Here is a 23,400-nt window from a genome sequence, read left to right as displayed (position 1 = left end):
CTTCTGGGGCAACAGAAAACAACTCGTAACCATTCAGCTCATGGGGTGACTTCAGACGAATCCCTCTCAGACTAATTAATCACACAGAGTTGTTCTGATGATTCAGTGGGCAAAATCTCATTTTTCAAGGAATTGTGAGTTTTTATTTAAAAAATTAAATAAAACACATGCATAAATCTCTCCCATAGGACTTGGTGTTGCCTGCATCATGTCCAGTGTCTGTGGACTTGATATTTAGTTTCTTCTATTGAAACGCTCTCTATCCTAAATTGGTTCTTTAAGTTTTCTGGAGTTTCACAAGCAGTTAGAAGATCTGATGGAATGAACTTAAAGAACTGTTGGCTGGACCACTCCGTTAACATTGCCTTGCATTCAACGCTTTCTTTCTGCTTGTACAGTGTACTGCTTGGCACTATGTGACTCATGCAAGATGCTTAAAGCCAGAGCAACATGGTCCAAAATAGAGGAATGTACTGCACAAGAAAAAGGAATATACAGGATCCAAGCCACTATGATCAGTGTTACCTATCTAGTGGATTTCTGACAAATGGTGCAGGAGCAAAAATACTTCCCCATCCACAGCAAATTAGTTGCTTTACAGCCCATTCCTTACCTTTCAGCGGCTGGGAGCAGCATGGCCGAGGCGCCATAGCGGTGCCTCCAAACCCATTTCTCGGGCGTTGAAAGGCTTTAAAAAGCCTTTTGCTGGCTTTTTAAATTTTAAATGGGGCATTTTGCCCCAATGAGAACAGTGAGGCTGCACCTGCAAAAAAGCAGTCGCAGCAACTCAATTTTCCCCACTGGTGTGCCGGGCCTAGAGGGGACAGGAAGCTGCTTACTGGCAGCTCCACCCCCCGGCATGCCCCAGGAATGCCCCCTGGGATGCTGGCGCAGGCCTTTGCACCAGTGGGACACCGATGGAAGGCCCAGACAGTGTCCCTGGGCAGTGTTGCTGCAGCAGTGCTAGGAGACCGTCTGGGCCTTTCTGCCAGCATTGAGGCCACTCTGCGCGCCATAAGTAGCCCAGGCGCTGGCGGAGGGGGCCCCAACACCAGCGCATCCCCTTTTTGGCCTCCTAAGGACTTTTTTCCTTGGAGGTCAGGAATGGGCTGCCCAATATTAAAGTCAAACATTTCTTTCAGGCTGTTCCCTGGCCACCCTTTATGAAGGTAAACCACCATCAAGGCTTTCTATGAACCAGTGTAGGACATACCGTCATTGTGCTTTCCATACTCTGATAGATAGTCTCTAGCATGCTTGGATTTCCATCAAACTTTCTTTGGTTGCTTCTGATTAATACTGTGAGCTTCATCTTGCAGTTATTTAGCTCATCATGAATTACCACATGTCTGGGTTGTATTACTTACTTACTTACTGAAGTAAGATGCAGGGAATATAATGTTTAAGATTTGTCCCTCAGCACATGAAGCTACTATACATATTGGGGGCCACACACTGTGGTTAGGGTCTTTTAATTGTTGTTCTTCTCACTTATAATGTTACCAGGAATAAGAGTTTACCTGAAACTACCCTTACACTTACAACAGATCTTTGTTTGTTCTCTTACTGCAGTTCAAATAATGTATATAACAGTTGGTCTTGTAACATAACAATTGGTCTTGTAAAAACTCATGTATGCACTGACTCAGTAGGAGACTGACAGATTTTTGGCTTGAATGCAACAAATATAAACATCTTTTCCATCGTCTAACTATTCTGGTCACTGCATTATAGAAACTTGAATATGTTCTTTGAGATGGACACAAACAGAACATATTTTTTTCAAATGCACTTGAAGCTGGAGGTGTTGGGTCAAAAGGATTATTGCTTTTCTATTCTCTACAGAACACAAATAAGCATGCCCATACTGTGTTGTATTCCTAAACAGAGGAATTCTCTGTGCATTCCTAAACAGAGTTAACTCAATGGACATAGAAGTGTGCTAATCTATTTAGGATTGCACCGTTGATGTTGCATAGATGAACTGAAAGTAGATATACAGATGCAGCTATGTATACTATTGTAGGTTTGCACATATACACAAGGAAGTAAACTTGAGAGGGATAAAAGAAACTAAGGTAGTTCTTACCATGTGCCACCCAGCCATGTTTACACTGATCACAGGTTCTCAGGTTTATCTTTCCTGGCTGGAAACATTCACATGTGCAATTTACCAAGGTGCAGCGAATGGCCTGGAAAAACGAAAAAGAAATCAACATCTTAACAGATAAATAATAGTGGTCAGCTGAGAACACCTTAGACTGTCCAAAGTACTTCACATGCACTATCTCGATAATTCTTACAACAGCCATATAAGGTAGATCAGTTTTATTATTTTATACTGTGGATGTGAGCAAAGGCAGCAGACTAGTGACTTGCCTGAAGCCATGCAATGAATCTATAGCTTAAGAGGGATTTAAACTGGACAATTAAATTCACAGCTCTCAAATATATCAGCTCTCAAAAAAAATTTAGGCTGGCATCCAAAGGGGCCCATGAGCACATGCTTCTCTGCATATAGGTGAGGCAAATCTTATTTTGTCTTCTGGCTACATTTCCATGGATCACATCAAATGCTGCTGAGAATGGTCTTCCAAATTTCACATGAAAGGAGCATCACTAGGAGAGCCTCTGTATAGAACACTATACATAGACTATTGGATCTTGAACGTAAATATAAATATAATTCGTATTAGTTATTTAAAATAGCTCAGAGAATGGAGATGGCATGGTATAGCCTGATCCCATCAGATCTTGGATAAGAAGCAGGTCGGTACTTGGATGGGAGACCACCAAGGAAGACGCTGCAGAGAAAGGCCATGGCAAACCACCTCCGCTTCCCACTTGCCTTGATAGCTCCTTGATGGGGTCACCGTAAGCCTGTTGTAACTTGATGGCACATACCCACATTTTTAAATATCTGCTTGCTGAATAATTTTCATTTTTCATTTTGTTTACATAAAAAGTCTTGCTATTTTTTAAATGTTAAGGGAAGAGGTTGTCACGATGAGTTAATACATCACTGTCACAGAGCAATTCCAGTTATAAGGTGCATTAAGTCACCACTATCCTCCTATTAAAATGAATAAATGCATTTTCACAATGCAGACAAAAGCCCCATCTGAATTTTAAACATACGTTATGTGTTGTACAGATTTCCTAGTTTAGCCTACCAAGTGCCTGAAGGAATTTTCAGTAATGCTAGTTAATTCTTCCCATTGCAGCATGTCATGTTAGGTATAAGTAAGAATGAAGCATATACTTAAGTATACAATAATGCAGAACAAAGCCCCCCCACCCCACTTCGTCCATATGTTCTTATGTTCCTTTTTTGGAGACATAAAATGTTTAACTCGGTTAAGCATCAGAACGAAGTCTCTGGTACAATAAAAGCACCAGTATGTTGATGGAGATAGATAAAAGGACTGACTCCAGAGACACACAGAAACTTTCATTTACCTCCGTCACTTTATTCCAGGCAACAGTGTTTGCCTTTTGACAACTGACGTATTTCCTTTAAAAACATAACCCCCTTCCCCTTCTTAAAGTGAAATATAAGAATACTAGATTTAAAGACCTGTGGTATGCATAGAAAGATTACTTGGTTGGAGAAAAGATGGATAATTTCTTTAAACTATAAAGCAAATACATAAATAACGAGTATGACTTTTTATTTTATTTTTTAAGTGAAGGCCAAGACCTCAGTTTTTAAATAGCACGAAAGTTGACCTGTGCTCTTCAACCTACTACTAGTAAATTTATGGCATACATTTAGGCTTAATTTGCTCCATTTTTGAAATGGAGGGAATTATATTCATCATTCACACATTAACAATCTACTGTAACTACTGGAGATGCCAGGAAATGATCACTCTACCAATTTAGATGCAACCAGTGATTACTCAAGGGTCAGCTGGAGATGGGGAAAGGGTAGTACCTGAAACTGCAATTTGCTGAATGCTGTTCTAACTTGTGTGCAAATGCAAACCTATGCAAAAATACTAACCTACTATGCCTCAGAACACACACACATACATAGAGGTCCACATTGAACACGGTGAGACCTACTTGTAAGTAAGCATTTGTGGATCATGAGACGCCTGGAGGGATTGCAGATTTTGCATTCTAACTGAAGTTCTTTGTACCACATTTTTGGTGAAGTTAAGTCAATGGGTTTAGAAGAGTTTAAGTGCATAGGATTACCCTAACTGTTCTGTTATGTAGAATCCCTTGAACTTTAGGATTTTTTTTTCAGGGCAAGAAGAGCCATGGAGGGAACAGGATGGAAATGCCCTGGTATGCATACAGAACAGCTAACACAACCGTGTCCATTTGGCTTTTACCATTATCAATTGTCCATAGGGTTGCCAACCTCCAGGTGATACCTGGAGATCTCCCACTATTACAATTGATCTCCAGACAACCAAGACCAGTTCCCCTGGATAAAATGGCTGCTTAGGAGGGTGCTTTCTATGGCATTATACCCTGATGAGGTCCCTCCCCTTGCCAAACCCCACCACCCAGGCTCCACCTCCAAAATTTCCAGGTATTTCCCAACCCAGACCTGGCAACACTAACTGTCCCACAACTAAAATGTATGAAAGTCTATTTTCAAGGATACTGTAATATAAGCCATATTTTATCATTCTTTCTTTTGATCATCGTAGTCTAATAAAATATGGCTGCCCTTTTCTACATGATTTTTTTCACAAAAGTATCTCTTGGATTTGCCTTATGTTTCCTCTTCCCAGCAGCTGCTGTTTTATATTAGCTTCAAAAAGCATTATTAGCGGGGGGGACCCTTCTCACTATATTACACCTGACATTTAAGGGTGTCCCAACCAATATCAACTGACCAACTGTTCATTAGCAAGGTTGTAAAACATTGCCATGCCTCTAGTGATTAAAGGAATTAGTAATATGAAATATAAGAACATCTGCAAACTGCTGACCAGGCAGGAATAATATATGTGATTGTGTGCTACAAGATGAAGGGGGGGGGGGAATCTTCCAAAAGGTTCTTCTCTGTGTTCAATAGTTTATTGACTCAGTAATATATCAGGTCTCCTCTAGTCAGTAATAGTGTCTTTCTCTAATATGTTCATTAATTAATGAACTCAGTAATTAATTGCCTTGCAAAAAGATAGAAAGCAATACAGAATGGTGATTCTTGACATAACAAATGCTTAGTTTCAAATTTTATGTTTACAACATCTTTCATAGCTGAATTATGTTTACCTTATCAGAGAGGTGTGTGACAATCACACCCCACTAAAATTGTGAGGACTGCTAGAGCATCTATGTGAAAGGTTGGGAAGAATTTTCATTAATCTCCACCTACTTTATTTCTGTTCAGGAAAAGGTCACTAGGCTGGTTGTTAAAAATTAGATTCAGCCTGATATAGAGCATTCCAGTCTTGGATTAAGTTTTATTGCCTGAATTCAAAATGATCTATTTAGCTGCTTTGAGCATTTTTGGCAGGGTTGGGGCTTACTTTTTCTTTATTTTTTGTATTCACATTATTCAAAAAAGCCAATTTAAAAAGAGATTTCAGGCAACATTTTTTAAAAAAATCTGAATTATACCTCATGATTCAATCATAAAATTATTTAACATTTGAAAATGTGTATAAATTGAATTGCATTTAATGAGAACAAAGCTGCATATAAGTAAAAGTGAAACTTCTTGCTGTCCTGATTCTAAATTTACTTAAGGGTCAGTTCCACTGATTTCACTTGTATTTACTTCCAAGAAAGTATGCTTAAAATATGTCATTTTAAACACATGTATCAGTTTTATTAGGTAATGCAGATATAGATTTGTATTTTATTTATTTCTATCCTGCCCTCCATCTCCAGCCATTCTCAGTATGATAAACTATAATTTTAAATGCATGTAACAAATATAACCCAGTGCATAGCATGAACTTGCCATTCTAGAACACAGCCAGAACAAGCCATTTTATGTCACATGCATATGAAACCGACCCACAAAATGGAGGTTGATAGCCACAGGGTGAACCTGGAGATTTCCCAGAATTTCAACAGATCTCCAGATGACAGAGATGGGTTCCCCTGAAGAAAATGACTGCTTTGGGCTTTATGGACTCCAGGGATTTCCCAACCTGGAGTTTGCAACCCTTGTTCTTCCCCACTTTGTAAAGCATATTACTTTTGTTAGTAGCCACTAACTTGCAAACACAATACAATAGTTAAAACACCATTCTAGTTAAAGCCATTCTAGTGTTCTGAGGCCCTAATAAGATTAGTTAGGGATTAGTTGGATAGGGCTGCCAACTCCCTGGCTGGAAAATTCCCATAGATTTGGGGGTAGAGCCTGGAGAGGGCAGAGTTTGGGGAGAGAAGGATCTCAGCAGAGTATAATGCCGTGTAGTGCAGCATCCAAAGCTGCCATTTTTTCTGGGGGAACAGATCTCTGTAGTCTGGAACTTCTGATGACCACTACTTACAGTCAGAACTGGTGGTACGAAAGAGTAAACTGCCTCCTTCAGAGGTGTCACCTTGTTCATAAAAATGGTACCAAAAAGTAAGCAAGTTGGAGAATGTATTTAGGACAATGAAAGAAAACATGTTGAATGAAGACAATCCTATACTCATTTATCCTAGAATAAGTATCATTGAATACATTGGGACTTACATTGAACTAGGAAGTTAGTTTGTGAATTATATCATTTGTATGACTGACATGGACGTGCCCTATGTCACATTGCATTATTCTTCAACAAATGCCGACGCCAATATATATTCCAATACTAATATGAATCTGAGCCCAAGGGCTGGATGGCTTGAACTGATCCCTTCTCACCACAAAGCAGCCAAGGGCTACTTAGAGGGGAGAACTAGAGGTGCAAAATTCTGAGGGCTTTGATCAACCTGGATGTGCATGGTACTAGTAAGTCATGTTAATTGCTTTTAAAATATATTTGGGGTGAGTCTGGGATGTGTGATGGATATCCCAGTGGGAATCTTTGTCTGGTTCCCCATGGTGGTTCTCAGAAACCCTGCAGCAAACTTTTTAACTGAGGAAAGGTTCAAACGCAGTTTGTCATGTGGCATGGGGTTCTGCTGTCAACAAATCCCATTAGGCATGAGCTTGCCTTGGGCACACCTAAAATAGTGCTTCGAATCACAGTTCATGTACTAAGCATTGGAAGCAAGGGTAGAAACATTCTGAAGTACATTAAAATATTAAAAGAGAACTGTTGAACAAATGTAAAGGTTAGTTATTTTTGCTAGCAAAGCAGTGAAATTTACTGCAGATATAAATTGTATCTATATAAATTATTCCGCATTCACTTGAAACTGAAATGCAAAATCTCTTTTGTTGACTCAGTCTAGAAAACAGAAACCAAACACTTCCGCCACCCAAGGAGATATTATAGCAAAAATGTATAATGGTGTTACAGTAGAATTTAAATGCTTCTTCAGTACAATATATGCCAGAGCTCCAGAGAAACATTATGTCCTGCCATGTAAATAATCCACAAATAGTAGGATCATCAAATACAACCTCAAGATACAGACCTGACATAGCTTTTTTTATATTTCCGCCAAGATTATAAATGTCTCCAAGGAACCCTTATAACATCAATGGCAAAGTCATAATTCCATCCAAATCTACTCCTATGAAAGTCAAGTGACAGATTCACTTTTCTTTTAAAATTATTTCCACTAAAATCATGTGTTCAGAGCTTAAAATAAGCCCTCTGATTTCACTCAGCGCCAATATTTTCAGCGTCACTTCCTAGATACTTTCTCTTTATTTTTACCTTAGGGTCTAATTCAAGGTATATAAAAACACTGTCTTATATCATATTACAATATGTTAGCATTAGTGGTAATGGTATCTTTTCAATAATGGGGGCAGGGTGGGTAGTACAACGGGAATGTATGAAGTTATCCTGTATTAATTGATTAAAATGCTGATAGTGAAATGGAGAAGAATTGATGAACTGATTCTCCTGTTGATGAAATCACTCTTGTTTGTGCTGTAGTGCATGGAGGGGAGGAGGAATTGATGGACTGAGTTTGATATTGATTGATAGAAAAGCCATCGACGGTAATGGAACTCAGTAACTGGAGGTCACCTGAAGGTCACCTATTGCAACCTACTACTCTAACCTAAGGCAAATTTTCTTCAAATAGTAATTATAGGTTGGATCCAACTAGTTTTTCTTCTGGTGAAAAAGGAAGAGGTATCCTCTTTGACCACATCAAAAGACTACAATGAGAATCATGGTGCCTGCATGTAAAAAAACCATATGGGATGAGAGCTGTAGTATGGATGGGAACTGGGTGAGATTGAGCAGAAAAACTGGTGGATCCAACCCAAAATATTTTCTTCAGCTAAAGATAGATTTGGAAGATTAATCTGTTAGGGATTATTTTGTCACAGAGGCATCATGGGTAGCAAAAGGATCCAGGAGAAAAGCAAAGCGGGCAAGAGAAAAGTAAGTACAAAGAGTTGGGAGAGGGCAGATAGATGCTTCCTCCATTTGACCACCTCACCATATATCAGGATATGAAAAAGTACATTTGCTACTAAAAAGCTCACAGAATGGGAAGCTCTATGTGCACAGTTCAAATATGATGTGTGTTCAAAATTGTCCTTTAATAATACACATGGCTTAGAATGCCACAGTACACAAAGAACAAAATGGTTTTAATGTTCTAAAAGTGGCACATTTCATGTGGGGGATGAGACAGGGCTTGCCTCATTCAACTACAAAGCCAAACTCCTTCTCTCATAATGACAGAACTCAATGAAGCTGACTGAACTGAAGGAGCTGACAGAAGACAATACTTATCACACAGCATGTAGTTAACATAAAGAGTTCTCTAGCACAGGACTTGGACATGGCTTTTTAAAAGACTGAGACACATTCTCGGAAGATAGCTCTACTAGCCATAACAGTTAAATGGAACCATCCTATACAGAAGGATTACACTGAGGAAATACATTGGGATTATCTGTCACTGCTGCTCTAATTCGAGAAACAACATTTTTTCTCCCCCAAACAGCTGAATATCATTTTTGAGTAAAAAAAACCACCAATCACATTTGTCTCATCCCTTCTCTAAGCACATGGTTCTCGCTTTGTCTTTTCTATTGTCCCACCAGCTCATGAAGTGGATTAGGCCCATGACTGGCCTAAGGTCACTCAATAAACTTCATGATTTAGTGGCGATTTCAACCCAGGTTTCCTGAGCTGATCTAACACTATCCTTTATACCACACCGAAGCCCTGAAAGGTCTGAACTTCCCTATTGACTGTCAACAGTGCCAAAAACAACAGTGGTTTTGCAATCCATTTTTTTCTGCTGTCAAGTCACAGTTGACTTATGGCAACCCCATAGGGTTTTCAAGGCAAGAGACATTTGGAGGTGGTTTGCCATTTCTGCCTCCGCGTCACGACCCTGGTATTGCTTTGAGGTCTCCCATCCAAATACTAGCCAGGGTTAGGGCTGAGAGTGTGTGATGGTCCCAAAATCACCTAGCAAACCACCATGGTGTGAGTGGGGATTTGAACCTGGATTTCCCAGGGCCTAGTCTGACACCTTACCACTATACCACGCTGGCTCTCATTCCAATGTATAAGAATTGTAAAATACCTAGATAAGGTATAGTGCTGAGTAGACAATTGTCTGAGCAGACAATACTGACTTTGATGGACTAAGGGTCTGATTCGGTATAAGGCAGCTTCATGTGCTTACTTAATTTTTTTAATAACACTGATGACACAATTTGGAGGGGGGGCTATCTGCTTTACTAAATCATGTCAGGTTTGATACATAGTTTACACAATATGCTTATTTAACAGTTCATCTTAAAGCATCTACCAAGTTCTTTCCCTTATGCAAATTTTGTTTGCCAGGTAAACTGTACTCAGAAGAGTTCTGTTTTTCTAAAATAATTCAAAATACATCATGCCAATAAATGCAACGAAGATGCTTTAGAATTAATGTCAATGTTCTAGGTTAGATCTTAATGTTTGGAAAATGAAAATGATTTACTTCACTGTATCACCTCTGAGCAAACAGTTTTTACAGGTTTCCGAAAGAAATATGAACCCCTGCAATATCTATTTACCAAAGGAAAAGTGGGATGAATGCATAACACACAAGTAGTTATCCGTTTTCAAACGATGTTCAGCATATCGGGAAAAGATCTATTGTCTAACTTTTGTTCAGTCCCTTACCACAATGCATGTTCTATATATGTATGGTTAGAAACAATCCATTTGTTATAGACACAGCTTTTTTTCCACATCCTAAGCTTCACTATTAGGGCTCTGAAATATGAAATAACCACCTCTACCAGTAGACAACTGTAACTCACATGGTGCCATGCCCAACTTTCTGTTGGAATCTGGAGCCTTTGGTCTCTTATTTATTCCTCCCATTGCAATATAACATTATGTCAATGAAATAATTGGTTGGAGCAGCCACAAAGATTCTGTTTCTAGAATGAATCCTCTATATTTGGATTAAGCATAGGACCATGAGAGTTCTGTAGTGTACACTATATTACCAAGACACAAGTACAGTGTCATGTCTGCCTTTCAATTTCCATGAAAGACTAAAACCAGATTAGTCTACTTGTAATTCTATCAGAAAGAAATGCATACTAACATCTACAGTTTTGTTATATGTGTTTTAATTCTGACACACCCATGTGCATTAAAATTCTGATCAGGGATGGGTAAACAGAAGTATTCTTGGGAACCATTCTGCTAACCTATATTTCACCACATAATCTCACTCCTTCAAAGACTGCAAGGTTCTGTAATAGACTGCAAATGTATGGAACATGTACACATGGGATTTCTCCCCACATAAAAAGCACGAAGCATAAAGGGGAGCGTGCATATGACATGCCCATTCTGAGCACAACTAAGGTTTTTCCACACACAGTCAGGCTTATGTGCTTTCCCCAATGGTCCTGCAGCTGTCACTACAGTACAGTGGCAATGGGGCTTTCAGACAGCACAGTTTTTTCTGAAGTTTCCCTGCCTCAGTCCCCCAGCAGCAGCCATTCAATCACATTCACACACACACACACACACACAGTGTCACTTTTTCTTTTTCAGTTTTTTAAAAATTTGGCAATTGAATATCATTTTTTCACTATAATGTTATAACAATCTGTACATCAAAATCAATGAATTTTTAGCTTTCATTTTTTTAAAAAAGTCTCTAGCCATTTTAGTTGTGGTGATACAAAGGGAAAGATTCAGAATGGATCTATCAAATTAACCTGATATAAATAATGAAGAATAGCATGTGTAGTGGTTATGAGTTGTCCTGATGTCATTTAATAGAATAATTTTGTCTAGATGTTCAGAGAATGTTGTGCAAAATGCCCAACTCTGAACAATTTTCCTTTAAAATTTGGACAAGTTAACTTAGCAGTTCTTAAATGTGACCCCCATATTTGGCAGGCAGCCATTTTTACAGAAAGAAGAGCCACCTGACAATGGTGTGGTTTGAGGACTAAAACAATGAGATTCATTTTGCATTTCAATATTGTTTAATACTCCTGAGACATTCCTTATCCCTCCTACCTCCTCAGTATCAGTCAGAGATGCCTGGTGAGTGGTTCAGTGCACCTCTGCATTAAGTCAGCAGTTTTACATCATATTATATTAGTATTGTTTCCTACTTGTATTTATATTCACTAATATAATTTGAAAGGTGCTAATATCATTATATTTCTCTGTGGCATTCATGAAAACAATTACTAATATGATATGATGGCAAGAATACTAACAAGACATAAGATCGCTTTTGAGATAACAAGAGTTCTCCAGTTAAGAAAAACATATTGCCCAGAAATCTTTTTAAAAGCTATGCACAGCCATTCTTTAGGGACAGTTGGAAATGGCACCGTGAAATAAGGAGAAAAGTTAAAACGGCATTTGAAATCCTGTTACTCTACTAAGAAGTACTGTGATCACATCCAGATAATTTAAAGGAAGCCATTTAGATATTTCTGAGCAATGTTGTGAGTGTGATGGCATGTAATGATTCAGCATGCTTGAGCTGAAGACAGCAAGAACAGTGTTAAGGCTGTGTTTTTGCAAAACTGCTATTAAATGTACTCTATTAATAGAGCAAACATTTGCAGTATCACAAAACATGTTTGTTTTCTGTACAACAGTTAATATGTCAGAGATGCTTCAAATGCTGCCAAGCAGCTAAATACTTAGGAACGTGCATGGGAGAGCCCTGTATGGTTAGGTCAGGAATGTTCACTTGAACATCATAGTTTATGCAACTGCTACAGGGCAAACCCCAAGTATAAGTTGAGAAAACCCAATTTTTTGTGTAGATGAAGCAGCTCTTAGCCAGGGAGGTCAAGTGGAGGTATGGGTTCATGGCTCAAACTCCATATCAGTCATTTTCCACAGCCACTCTTCAGGCCACCATCTCTCATGCGCCATTTTAAAAATGGTAGTACACATATTTATACCAATCCACTTTACCAGCATATTGTTATACTGTAAGCAGAGATGAGCATATCAATAAACCCGAACTGAAAATAAACCCGAAAGCCAAAGCCAGATAGCTAATCGCCAAATCAGCCAAATCGGTATTTGGGGTTTTTTTGGGGTTTTTTTTTTTTTTTTTTGGCTTCGACTTTACCCAGGCTTTTCCCTATGGGAATTTTTTTAATGCAATGCATTCATGGGAAACTGAGTTTTCTCACGGCTCTTTGGAGAGGAAGCGGCCATTACAGACTGTGAAAAGTAGGTCTTTTTAAAATTCTCCCACAGGGGGTCCGATTTTATGGAGTCCAGAAGTGGTCACAAGTGCAAGAAAAAAGAGGGGAATAAAACCCAACCTGAAAACAGAAGCTGGGTACCCAAGGTTGGGTAGAAAGAAAATATATATATAAAAATACTGAAAATATAATTTATTAGAAGCGCTATGTAAAGATTAAAAATATTTAAAAACACTAAAATAGCACAATGGCATTTCCTAGGGTTGATATCTGTAACCACATACCCTACCAAATGTGTTTCGGCCTATTGGGCCTTCATCAGCGGTTAATTAAAACCCATGTTAAGCCTGCACACATTTACAGAAATAAATACATACATACACATACAAACAGTTCAAACCCAACCAGGCATGTGTATAGGTTGTAAAATCTATTACCAAATGCTAGGGTTCATGCAAGGAGAGCCCCTTGAAGCTACCCTGAAAATTTGGGAGCTCTACCTCCAAAGGTGCCCCCACAGGAGCTTTGGGGGGAAATCTCCATAGACTATAATGGACCTGAATTTTTCAGTAAAACTGCAAATAAAGCCAAAATACAAATTTACCAATATGGGTATTCAGCTTATTCTGGGTTTACAGAAAAAAATCGGGCCCAATAAACCCAACCTGAAATTTACGGAATTGTTTTTTTGCACAACTCTAATTGTAGGTATTCATAAAATAAAAAATAGAACAGAGCAGCACAGTTATCAGTTTAAAGTATTACTCACTACATATTCATATACTGAAATATTTCTATTATGACCTTCTATAAGTAGAAGTCTTTGACCAGTTAGTTCAAATCAATATGGACAACTGAGCACTCACCATCTCACCCTGTGGCTATGAGGCTGATTATTAACATTTTAAATAACAGTCTGACATAACCAAAGCTTCTCCTGATATGGCGATAAGTAGTGGGAACAAGATAAGCCTCTTAATTGTCTCCTGCCTTCCCTCAGATTCTAGTTTCTCCAGCTTCCCCTTCCCTTCCTTCAGTTTGTGATCTTCTTGCCCCTCAACTTCCCTTACTATTTCCAGTCAGTTTTCCAGTCCTCTCCCAGCCACACCTACCTCCTCTTGTCCAAGAGCCTATATTTAATTCTAGACAAAGAGAAAACTTCTTCTGCAGAAAATTTGTTCCTTGAGCATCCACAGCATTTATAACATTCTCCAGTTCACACCAGATCAGTAAATTGTGTGAGAGGCTTCACTGCCAGAAACACAATATCATATTGACTACTCTGAGACATCTTAGGAAACTTGGGTGGAGAGGCTGTGAAGTAAACATTGACACCTGCAAAAATGTCCCTTTTCAATATTCCAAAAAGACAGGGCATGCTTGTGTCACTGGGACATATGGAACCTGCCCTCTTTCTCATTTTAAAGTACACATTCATGCTACTGGTAGTTATAAAAAATGTACAAAATGCATTAAACTCAGATTTCATAAAAATAAACTACCTCTTATTTTGATTGATGGGTTCATCACCTACCTCTAAAAAATAATCACTGGACTTTTTTACCATTAAATTTTTATAATTAATCAGTCTTTCTAAGTGCATCCTTATTATCTTGCCAAGCTACAGAAGACCCCAATGATATAATTTTGTGCTTCCCAAGTACATTAGGTGTTGACACGGCCTCTATCTTCTAAACTTTGGCATTGAAGAGAGAGAGAGATATTCCGGTAATTCTAGAAGAGACTGTTAAAACTTTACTCTATGGTCAAGGCAGAGTGCTATTATGTGTAACTGCTTATTAAAAATAACCCTTATTTGTTCTCTCTAAAGGATTTTTTCTTTTATACATAGCTTTATCCTATAATTTTGTCCCTGTTGGGCATGCTGCCTAAATTTAAACACAAACAGTCAAGCAATGAAGAAACATTAACACATTTACTGTGAACAAAAAACTCCCAGTTGTACAGTGAAATTTTAATACATTTCAACTTATCTCTTTTACTAATGGGGAGAGTACAAACCCTGCTGGAATTCGCTCTGCAAACTGGTAATTACAGTAGACTCACTTTTTTATAATGCATATGTACAGTCAGAAAAGAACCATAACTGCCCTTTTGATGTAGGTTACAATAGAAATGTCTCTGAAAAAAAATATTATGAACATCTACAGCAAGTGTAAAGGAACACATTATTTCTTGGGAATGTGTCCTTTAACTATGCTTATGAACACAAACATACATATTAAGCATTCTGGCTTTCATATGCAAGATTCCAAGCTTTATCAGCATACACTTTATTCTTAACTTTTTTTCAAGAGCATTCAGAAAAAAAAGCTGCCACTTAGGTTTGGAGCTAGCATTTGAAATCCAGATATGAATGTGTGTGATGCAAAGATTTTCCCCCTTTCAGCTTCCTTTTGCCTGACACACATTTACATTCAGATTTGTGTCTCATGCAATGTTATCTTCAGACACGTAAAGACTGTGTTTTAACCTTTGAGAAATAAAGCCATCTAGTAAAGCTTGGACTCGTGGAATGCACTCCTGCTTGGCTCCCACTGGCTGTAATGCCTGAAGAACCATCCTGTAGCAGTCAGTATAACCCATTGCCCATACAAACCACCACCATTCTGTGCCTCCTCTACATACATCAAAAAGCTTTTGTCTGCCAGATCTCTAGACATGGCTGTATGCTTTATTCCCTTACAGTAACCTGCATACCAAGAGACTGGGAAAGAACTAGGCTGTAGATGCTTGCAAGGGAGAAGCAGAAGGGTCTTCCTTGGAATGAATGGATGACCTGTTGCAATGCTGCATGCCTAGCAAAGTACACACAGCCCAGCTACAGATGGAAGAGCACTACTGGTCTCTGTGCTGCAGCTCTGCACATTCTTGTGCACATGTGAGCAATGCAGGATTGAACTCCTCTCCTCAATGAAGAGGCTTAAACATCTGACAGGTGTAGGAAAAATTAAGAATCACATGTAAGGATTTAAAAGCACCATGTGCATATATCCAAATTACAAGGCAAAATGAAACAAAAAGGGTAAAACTGTATTATCAAAAACATTCAGACAGCATAAGGATAACTGATCTTATAATTTATGAGAATATGATTGATAATAAAGAGAAAATAAAAAGTTGGCAAAAAAAATCAGCAAAGGAAAGAATATTCAATACCACCTAATGATGACAAGACTAAGGGAACATATAGCTGCAGAGGGAGGCCAACTAAGAAGGAAGGCAGACTTTGAACAATTAATAACTACAAATACAGGACATGTATGGAAAAATGTATAAAAGGAAATGTATAAAAGGAAAAATGTATAAAATCCAATTCAATATGATACTGAAACAAAGCAGGTAAAAGACTGCATTATAAAATGAATGCAAAATTTTAGAGGAAATATACATTTGAAGCAATGGGAGGATCTATGGACTAAAGAAATTCACAGAATATCAAACAAGCGAGAATTAGTATAAAATGTTCTAAAGAGTGTATATTTCACCAAAGTTGTGGTGCCAGCTACTGGGCGAGGCCCACTTGCATTGAAGAGAACCCTCAAGGACTTGTGAGGGGGCACATCACTTTCCCCTCTATCCCTCTCTCCATACGATTTCCTCTTTCCCTCCTCCTGGGAACCCCCATATCCTCTCCCCTTTCCCTGCTTCATTCTTTCCTTTGTCATTCACCAACCTATCTTTTATCTGCCTCCCATCTTCAGCTATATTTATTTACTTCATTCATACCCCACCTTTCTCCAAAGTGGGGAGGGACTAAAGCAACGTACACCATTCTCCTCTTCTCCTTTTTTATTATTTTTATTTCTTTTTATACAAGTTTCAAATATATATTTCTTTTTCTACATACATTGTTTGTATAACGTATTCTTTTCTCATTCCCTTCCATCCCACCCATCCCCCTCCCTAACCCCTCTCCTTCTCCTTATAATTTTTAGTCTCTAAACCCCAGCCACGGGCACAAAGTCTGAATCTTCCACAAAATGTCTTTTCTTCCTTCCACTGATATCCACTCTAAATAGGTCTTCCATCTTCTTGTGATTTCCCTGTTCTTATCTTCCCATGAAGTCTTCTGTTGCATCATCTCGACGATATCCGACTGTATAAATTCAAACAGATAGTTGTGCCAGATTTCTATAGTCCATTAACTTTTATCCTTCCAACCCAGAGCTATTACTGCTTTGCTTGCTAATAACAGCCTTGAATGTGGCCTGGTCCCTCTTATTTACCCCCGAGTTCCCTGTTGTACTCATTAACATTAGCTTAAAATCTACGGTTAAGGATACTTTACATATTCTCCTTATAATTTTTAGTATTTGTGTCCAAAAGTCCCTAACCTCTGGGCATTCCCACCACATGTGGGAGAACCATCCCTTAGATTGTCTACAGTGCCAGCACATGGGGCTTAGTCCTGGAAACATATTCGCTAATTGCGCTCGTGTTTTGTACCATTTTGTGAAAAATTTGTGTTCCAATTCATTAAATTTAATCACTTTAATTTCCTCTAATCATTTCATATTTTATCTGCTGTGTTTTCTGATATCTGACCTTCCTTACTCCAAGTTTTTTGTAAATATGATATTGTCTTATCTTTATTTGATATCATTTTCCTGTAGATTTTTCCTGCCAATCCTTATTTTGATTTTTGCATTTCTTTATATATTTCTTCCATTGGTTCCTCTGACCATATTTCCCCTTTTTCATTAATCATTTTAACCCTTCTGTAAAGGCCTGTAAAACCCTTCTGTAAAACCAATGTTGCTTGCCTATCTCTTCTACTATCTCCTGTAGTGGTTTTAGGGTTTCTCCTCTGTACATATCACCCAGTCTATAGTATCCTTTTGATCTTAGGGTTTCCCACCATTTACATTCCCTCATTTCAGTGTGGATAGTCTCTAGCGGTGCCCATCTTGAAGTCCTTCCTAGCCATAAAGGTTGCCATTTATTCCATACCTCTAGTGCTGTGCGTCTGGGCCCTATGGTTAATTTTAAATCGTTACTTATGACTTTTGAGAAAATGCCAAGTCTTCCTATGTCACTGTTAATCTTATTTTCAAATCTAACCCATTTCTGGTCACTTTCTTCTCCTATCTCTAATAATGACTTTAATTGAAAGGCGGCGTAATAGCTATTCAAATCCGGGACACCCCAACCCAATTCTGATCTAAGGCTATATACCAACCTTTTTTGAATTCTACATTTTTTGCTATCGAATATCCACCCTCTTATCATTCTATTCCAGTGTTCTATTTTTTTTTTGTACTAATTCCTAGGGGTATCGTCAGAAATAAATACTTAGGCACCCAGAACATTTTAGTACTTCTAATACTAGAGGAGATTCCTAAAGTTTTATTTCTCCATCTTTTCATATCCTTCTCTATCTTTCTCCATACGTTATTATAATTTACCTCTGATATTCTATTAATATTATTTTGTAATACTATACCTAAGTATTTAAACTTTTTAGCTCCCAATCCTATATTTGTAATTTTTTTCCGTCCCTGTTCACATTGACATATATAATTTCTGATTTAGCCATATTGACTCTTAACCCTGAACACCTTTCAAAGTCATCTAATATAATCTTTATTTCTTTTATTCCTTCTTTAGGGTTTGTCATAATAACCATAATGTCATCAGCAAATAAGTTAATTTTCATTTCTTCTTCCTTGATCTTATAGCCTTCTATCCTTGCGCTATTTCTTATCCTTTCTGCCAGTTGTTCTATTGCTATGATAAATAATGGCGGCGAAAGTGGACAGCCTTGACGAACTCCTCTCTGAATCTGAAAAACTTGCAAGTGATCATTGTTAACCTTCACTACTGCTGTTCCATCCCTATATATCTCCTGAATTGCATTTAAATAATTACTTCCTATTCCGTATTTGTGCATAACTTGCCACAGGTATTCTTGGGAAAGGGTGTCAAAGGCTTTGAATACATCCAGTTTCAGGAGGCCCAATTTTTTTTTTTGGCCATGTCGCAGGACGTTAATTATATTTCAAATAGGGTGTGCTATATTCCTGTCTTTTACAAATCCATACTGGTCCTCTTTTATTATATTTGGGATAACCCTCTTTAGTCTATTTGCTAATATTTTTGCGAATATCTTATAGACTTGGTTGAGAAGGCTTATAGGTCTATATGATCCTACCTCTTCAGGGTCTTTTTGTGGTTTTAAAATCACTATTATTTCTGTTTGTCTCCACGAGTCTGGAGCTTTCTTGCCCTTCAAGACTTCATTAAACACCGCCTGAAGTTCTGGAGCTAGGATTTCTGTCATTTCCTTGTAGAATTCGCCTGTAAACCCATCTAGACCTGGTGATTTCCCTTTTTTTAGTTCTTTAATTACGTCTCTTATCTCTTGCAATGTGATATCCTCTTCCAATTTAACTTTCTCGGTCTCCTTCAATATTAAGTTAATGTCTTCTTCAAAACCTACTGTGTCCCTCTTCTTATATACATTTTTGTAAAAGGACTCAAACGCCTCCATAATTACTTTAGGGTTTTGTGATGTTTGGTTATTAACTTTTATACTTTTGACCCTTTGTTTTTCCTTTCTATTTTTTAGGTAATTAGCCAGTCTTTTTGCTGAATTTATGCTATTTTTTTGGAATTCATTCCTCACCATAACATCCCTTTTCCATATTGTTGCCAAATCTTAAGCCTCTGTTTTTTAAGTTCCATAATTTGTCTCAGTACATTAGGGTTATATCTGTTTGTTTGTTTACTCTGTAACCTTTCCAATTCCTGGATTTTGAGTTGTCTTTTTGAGTACCACTCGCTTTTTATAATTCTTTTTTTATGCAATATCCCCTTATCACCGCCTTTGCAGCATCCCATAAGATATTAGTAGTGACCGACCCTCTGTTTTCCTCAAAATACAGCTTTATCTGCTCTTTCATATATTGTCTATCTTCTTCCTTAGCCATTATTAGATTATTGTACCTCCAGTTACTTTTTTTTTGTTCTTGGTTTATCGCTATTTCAATACTTATTGGGGCATGGTCAGATATCAAAATTGGGTGAGTTATAATTCCTTCTATGTTCATATTGCTGCTCTTTCCTAGGATTATGTAATCTATGCTTGATGCTGTTTTATGTCTACTAGATATGTGAGTGGGTTTGGGATGTAAGCCCATAAATTCATGAGCCTCTTTCAGACCCCATTTTCCCAAATTTATTGTTTTATCTTTTGTAATATCGATAGTAAGATCTCCTGCTATAATGATTTCCCCTTCTGAAAATTGTTTGGTTTTTTTAAAGATTCTACATAAAAACGTCTTTTGTCCTTTGTTCGGGGCGTAAATATTTACTATCGTATACCACTTACCTTCCAGTTTAAATTTAACTAATAAGTATCTACCGTTTCTATCTACTATTTTTTCCACTTCCTCCACTTTATATTTCTTGTGAATCAAGACTGCTACTCCTTTTACCTTATAATCACTTCTAGATTCTGCTAATGTCACCCAGGCTGTATCCTTTAAAAGCGGCTTCTTATCATTTTTTTTCTTATGTGTTTCTTGGAGGCATATTACATTGGTCTTTTGGTCTCTTGCGAGTTTAGATATCCTATATCTCTTAAGATCTGAAGTTAAACCATTGACATTCAGTAAGTAATCTTATTAACCTGTCCATATTCCTTATTATTATGAGTCTTAAGGCACCGTGGTTGAGGGTATTTTATATAGTTTGCTAACCCACCCCTTCCCTTACCCTTCCCACCCTGTGGAAGAGAAGTTAACTGGGGATAAAAATCCTCTCTCTCCACTTCTTGGAGTGCACGCATCCCCTCCCTCTCCTGAACTCTCTTACGTATTGTATATTAGCTCAATTAACATTTGTATACCTCCCTTTTAGGTAGTTTCACTTTGTGGGTCTGTCCTAGGCCGTTTTTCAGCTCTTCCTGACCCTCCTTCCTCAGGGTCCTCTTCAGATTCTGCTTCTTCTTCCATTTCTTGCACTCCCAAATTTTTTGTATCTATTCCCAACTGTTTCAGTAGTTCTATCGCTTCTGAGGTATTTCGTGCCATAAGCCTCTTTCCCTCTTGGAAAATAATTATTGAACATGGGTAACCCCATGTAAATTTTACATTATTTGCATGCAATTTTTGAGCATAGGGACGCATTAAATTCTTTTTCTTGAGAGTTTCTTGGCAAAAGTCTTGTCTCACCCACACTCTTCTTCCTCTGAAGCTCAGGTCCTTCCTCTTTTTCAGTTCTTTATATACTTGTTGTTGAAGCTTTTCTCTTGTGAATTTGATTATAACATCACGGGGGGCTCCACCCCTCCCTCTTCCTTGCAAGCGGTGTGCTCGTTCTATTTCATCTGGTTGAAGCTTGACTCCATTATCTGCAAGCTATTCCTTAAAAGTCCCTTCTAAATTCTTGGCAGAAACCTCTTCAGAAATCCCTGCCAAAATTAAATTAGCCCTTCTGTTGGGGCCGGAGAGTTTAGTAATTTGATCAATCAATCAATTAAATTATCAATCTTCTGCACATTTTCTGTTGCCAGTTCTTTTGCGGAAGTAGCTATTTGCTTAATCCCTACCAACTCTTTTCCCACTTTAGTGACCTCGTCTTTTATAGACTTAATTTCTTTGCTCGTTTTATTTTGAAATGCTATCACTGTGTTTTGAAGAGCAGATATTTTTTCTGATAATTCCTTAATATTCTTAGCCATCTTTAGAAGCTGATTAGGGGAGTTAATGAGTAGGCTTTTTTCGGCCACAAGGCATCCCCAGGAGAGCTATAAATAAAGCAGTCTTACCGGTGTTGAAATTTCAAACTTTATCTCCTCTGCTTCTCTTAGTTTTTCTCTCCTCTTATCTCGTTGTTTATGCTAGGACTCCCTTTTTTACATTCTTTTTGAGTTCAAAGGAGAGTTCGGAGTACAGCGTCCGTCTTGATTTAGCGCATGCGTACACTCCTCTCCCCTCTTCTCCCTTTTATCCACGCAACAATCCCTGTGAGGTAGGTTAGGATGCTGGTCCAAAATCACCCAGTGAATTTCCACAGCAAGATGGAGATTCAAACCTGGGTCTCCCAGACTCTCCTCTAAATCTCTAACTGCTACACCCCACTGGATTTCATGTGGTGGCTGTTGCTGAAGAGTAGCAAGCAGCCAGGCCCAGTTGAATCATGCATGTTGGGTGGTATCAAGTCAACAAGAGGCTGCTGCCAAGCCTAGGCTTGCCAATCTTCAGGTGGGGCAAAGAGATCTCCCAGAATTACAACTGAACTCCAGACAACAGAGATCTGTCCCCCTGGAGAAAATGGCTGCTTTCAGGTGGACTATATGACTGAGGCCTCTCCCCTCCCCAAACCCTGCCCTCCTCAGGCTCTACCACAAAATCTCCAGGAATTTCCTAACTGGAGCTGGCAATCCTAGCCTTGCCTAGCTCCACTGAGTGCTCCCTCAAAGGCTAAAATAGGCCTGGAAACAACCCTGCCCCTCCCCCTCCCTTTTACTGACAGAACACAGCCTATAATCTGTGGTTGCCTAGTAGCAGCCACTGAGGGAATCTGTTGCTTAAAGCTACAAGTTTAAAACTCCCCAATTTTTTTTTATTTTTATTTTATTTTTTTATTTATTTTTTTAGAATTTACATTTTTCTGCAAACCTAGGGCCCTTTTCAGGTTTGTAGAAAGATCTGTCTTGCCAGTTCATAGCTCCAGTCACCAGATTTAAGTATCCAAAGATCTGGCCGACTTCGCTGTTAGAATATAAAATAAGGAATATAGGCTCTTGTGCCTTTTGTACATTCCCATTACTTTTTGTTGTTTTGCTGAGCACAGTTGCACAAACCCATCATTTATCACAGAACCCCCCCCCACACACACACACACACACACACAACAAAGTCTGAGTTTTGGGAGGAATAAGTGATTTCTATTAAAAAATAAAACAAAGCAATTTATTTGGGATAGGGAGAGAGAGAGAGAGAAGGCTGGCATAAAATGTGTATGCGGCAAATCTGCATATATTATTTAATACTGCTCTGTGCCGTGCTAGCTACACTCCACCCCCACCCCGTATTAGTTCCCTTTTTCACACTGATTCACATTCTTCAGGTATCTGGATAAAGGAGTTCTACTTTATTTAATTCAAGTGATTTTGATGATTATTCATTAGGTGAAGCTACTTCACAATCAAACAGTTGCTTGTCTACATGTTTATGGTAGGACTTATCACATCTCACTGAAGGCTGCTGGTTTACTGACAAAAATATTTATCAAGCACCTACTGCAGTTGGACACACTAATCCAAAAAGTTAATGAAACTTAGTTCCTCTCTGCAGGCTTACTTAAATGCAGTCACACAGATAAAACACATGGGAATAAAATTGGGGAATGTGAGGGAAATTGTCACTTGTGAGCTGCTGTATATAAAAAAGGTAAAGGTGCAGGCACTGGGTCATTACTGACCCATGGGTTGACATCACATCACGTTTGTTAGGCAGACTATGTTTATGGGGTGGTTTGCCCTTGCCTTCCTCAGTTGTCTACACTTTACCCCCAGCAACCTGGATACTCATTTTACCAGTCTTGGAAGGATGGAAGGCTGTGTCAACCTTGAGCCAGCTACCTGAAACTGACTTCTGTTGGGATCGAACTCAGGTCGTGAGCAG

At 38.4% G+C, this 23,400-nt stretch overlaps 1 protein-coding gene across 4 annotated transcripts in view; it reads right to left on the bottom strand.

Annotated features, from left to right (window-relative positions):
- The window catches only part of BNC2 (basonuclin 2), a 473,229-nt gene that overhangs the window by 150,025 nt on the left and 299,804 nt on the right, over positions 1–23,400 (bottom strand). For all 4 annotated transcript variants that reach the window (XR_008933277.1, XM_056848070.1, XM_056848069.1 and 1 more), the window contains one exon: positions 2,090–2,192. Coding sequence is in view for 3 of the 4 variants with exons in the window: in XM_056848070.1 (XP_056704048.1) it covers positions 2,090–2,192 (103 nt within the window). In the remaining variant the exon portion in view is untranslated. The remainder of the gene's footprint in view (positions 1–2,089; positions 2,193–23,400) is intronic.

The sequence above is a fragment of the Euleptes europaea genome, chromosome 4, assembly GCF_029931775.1.
Source record: "Euleptes europaea isolate rEulEur1 chromosome 4, rEulEur1.hap1, whole genome shotgun sequence".
NCBI lineage: Eukaryota > Metazoa > Chordata > Lepidosauria > Squamata > Sphaerodactylidae > Euleptes > Euleptes europaea.
This window is presented reverse-complemented; position numbering and strand designations above follow the sequence as displayed.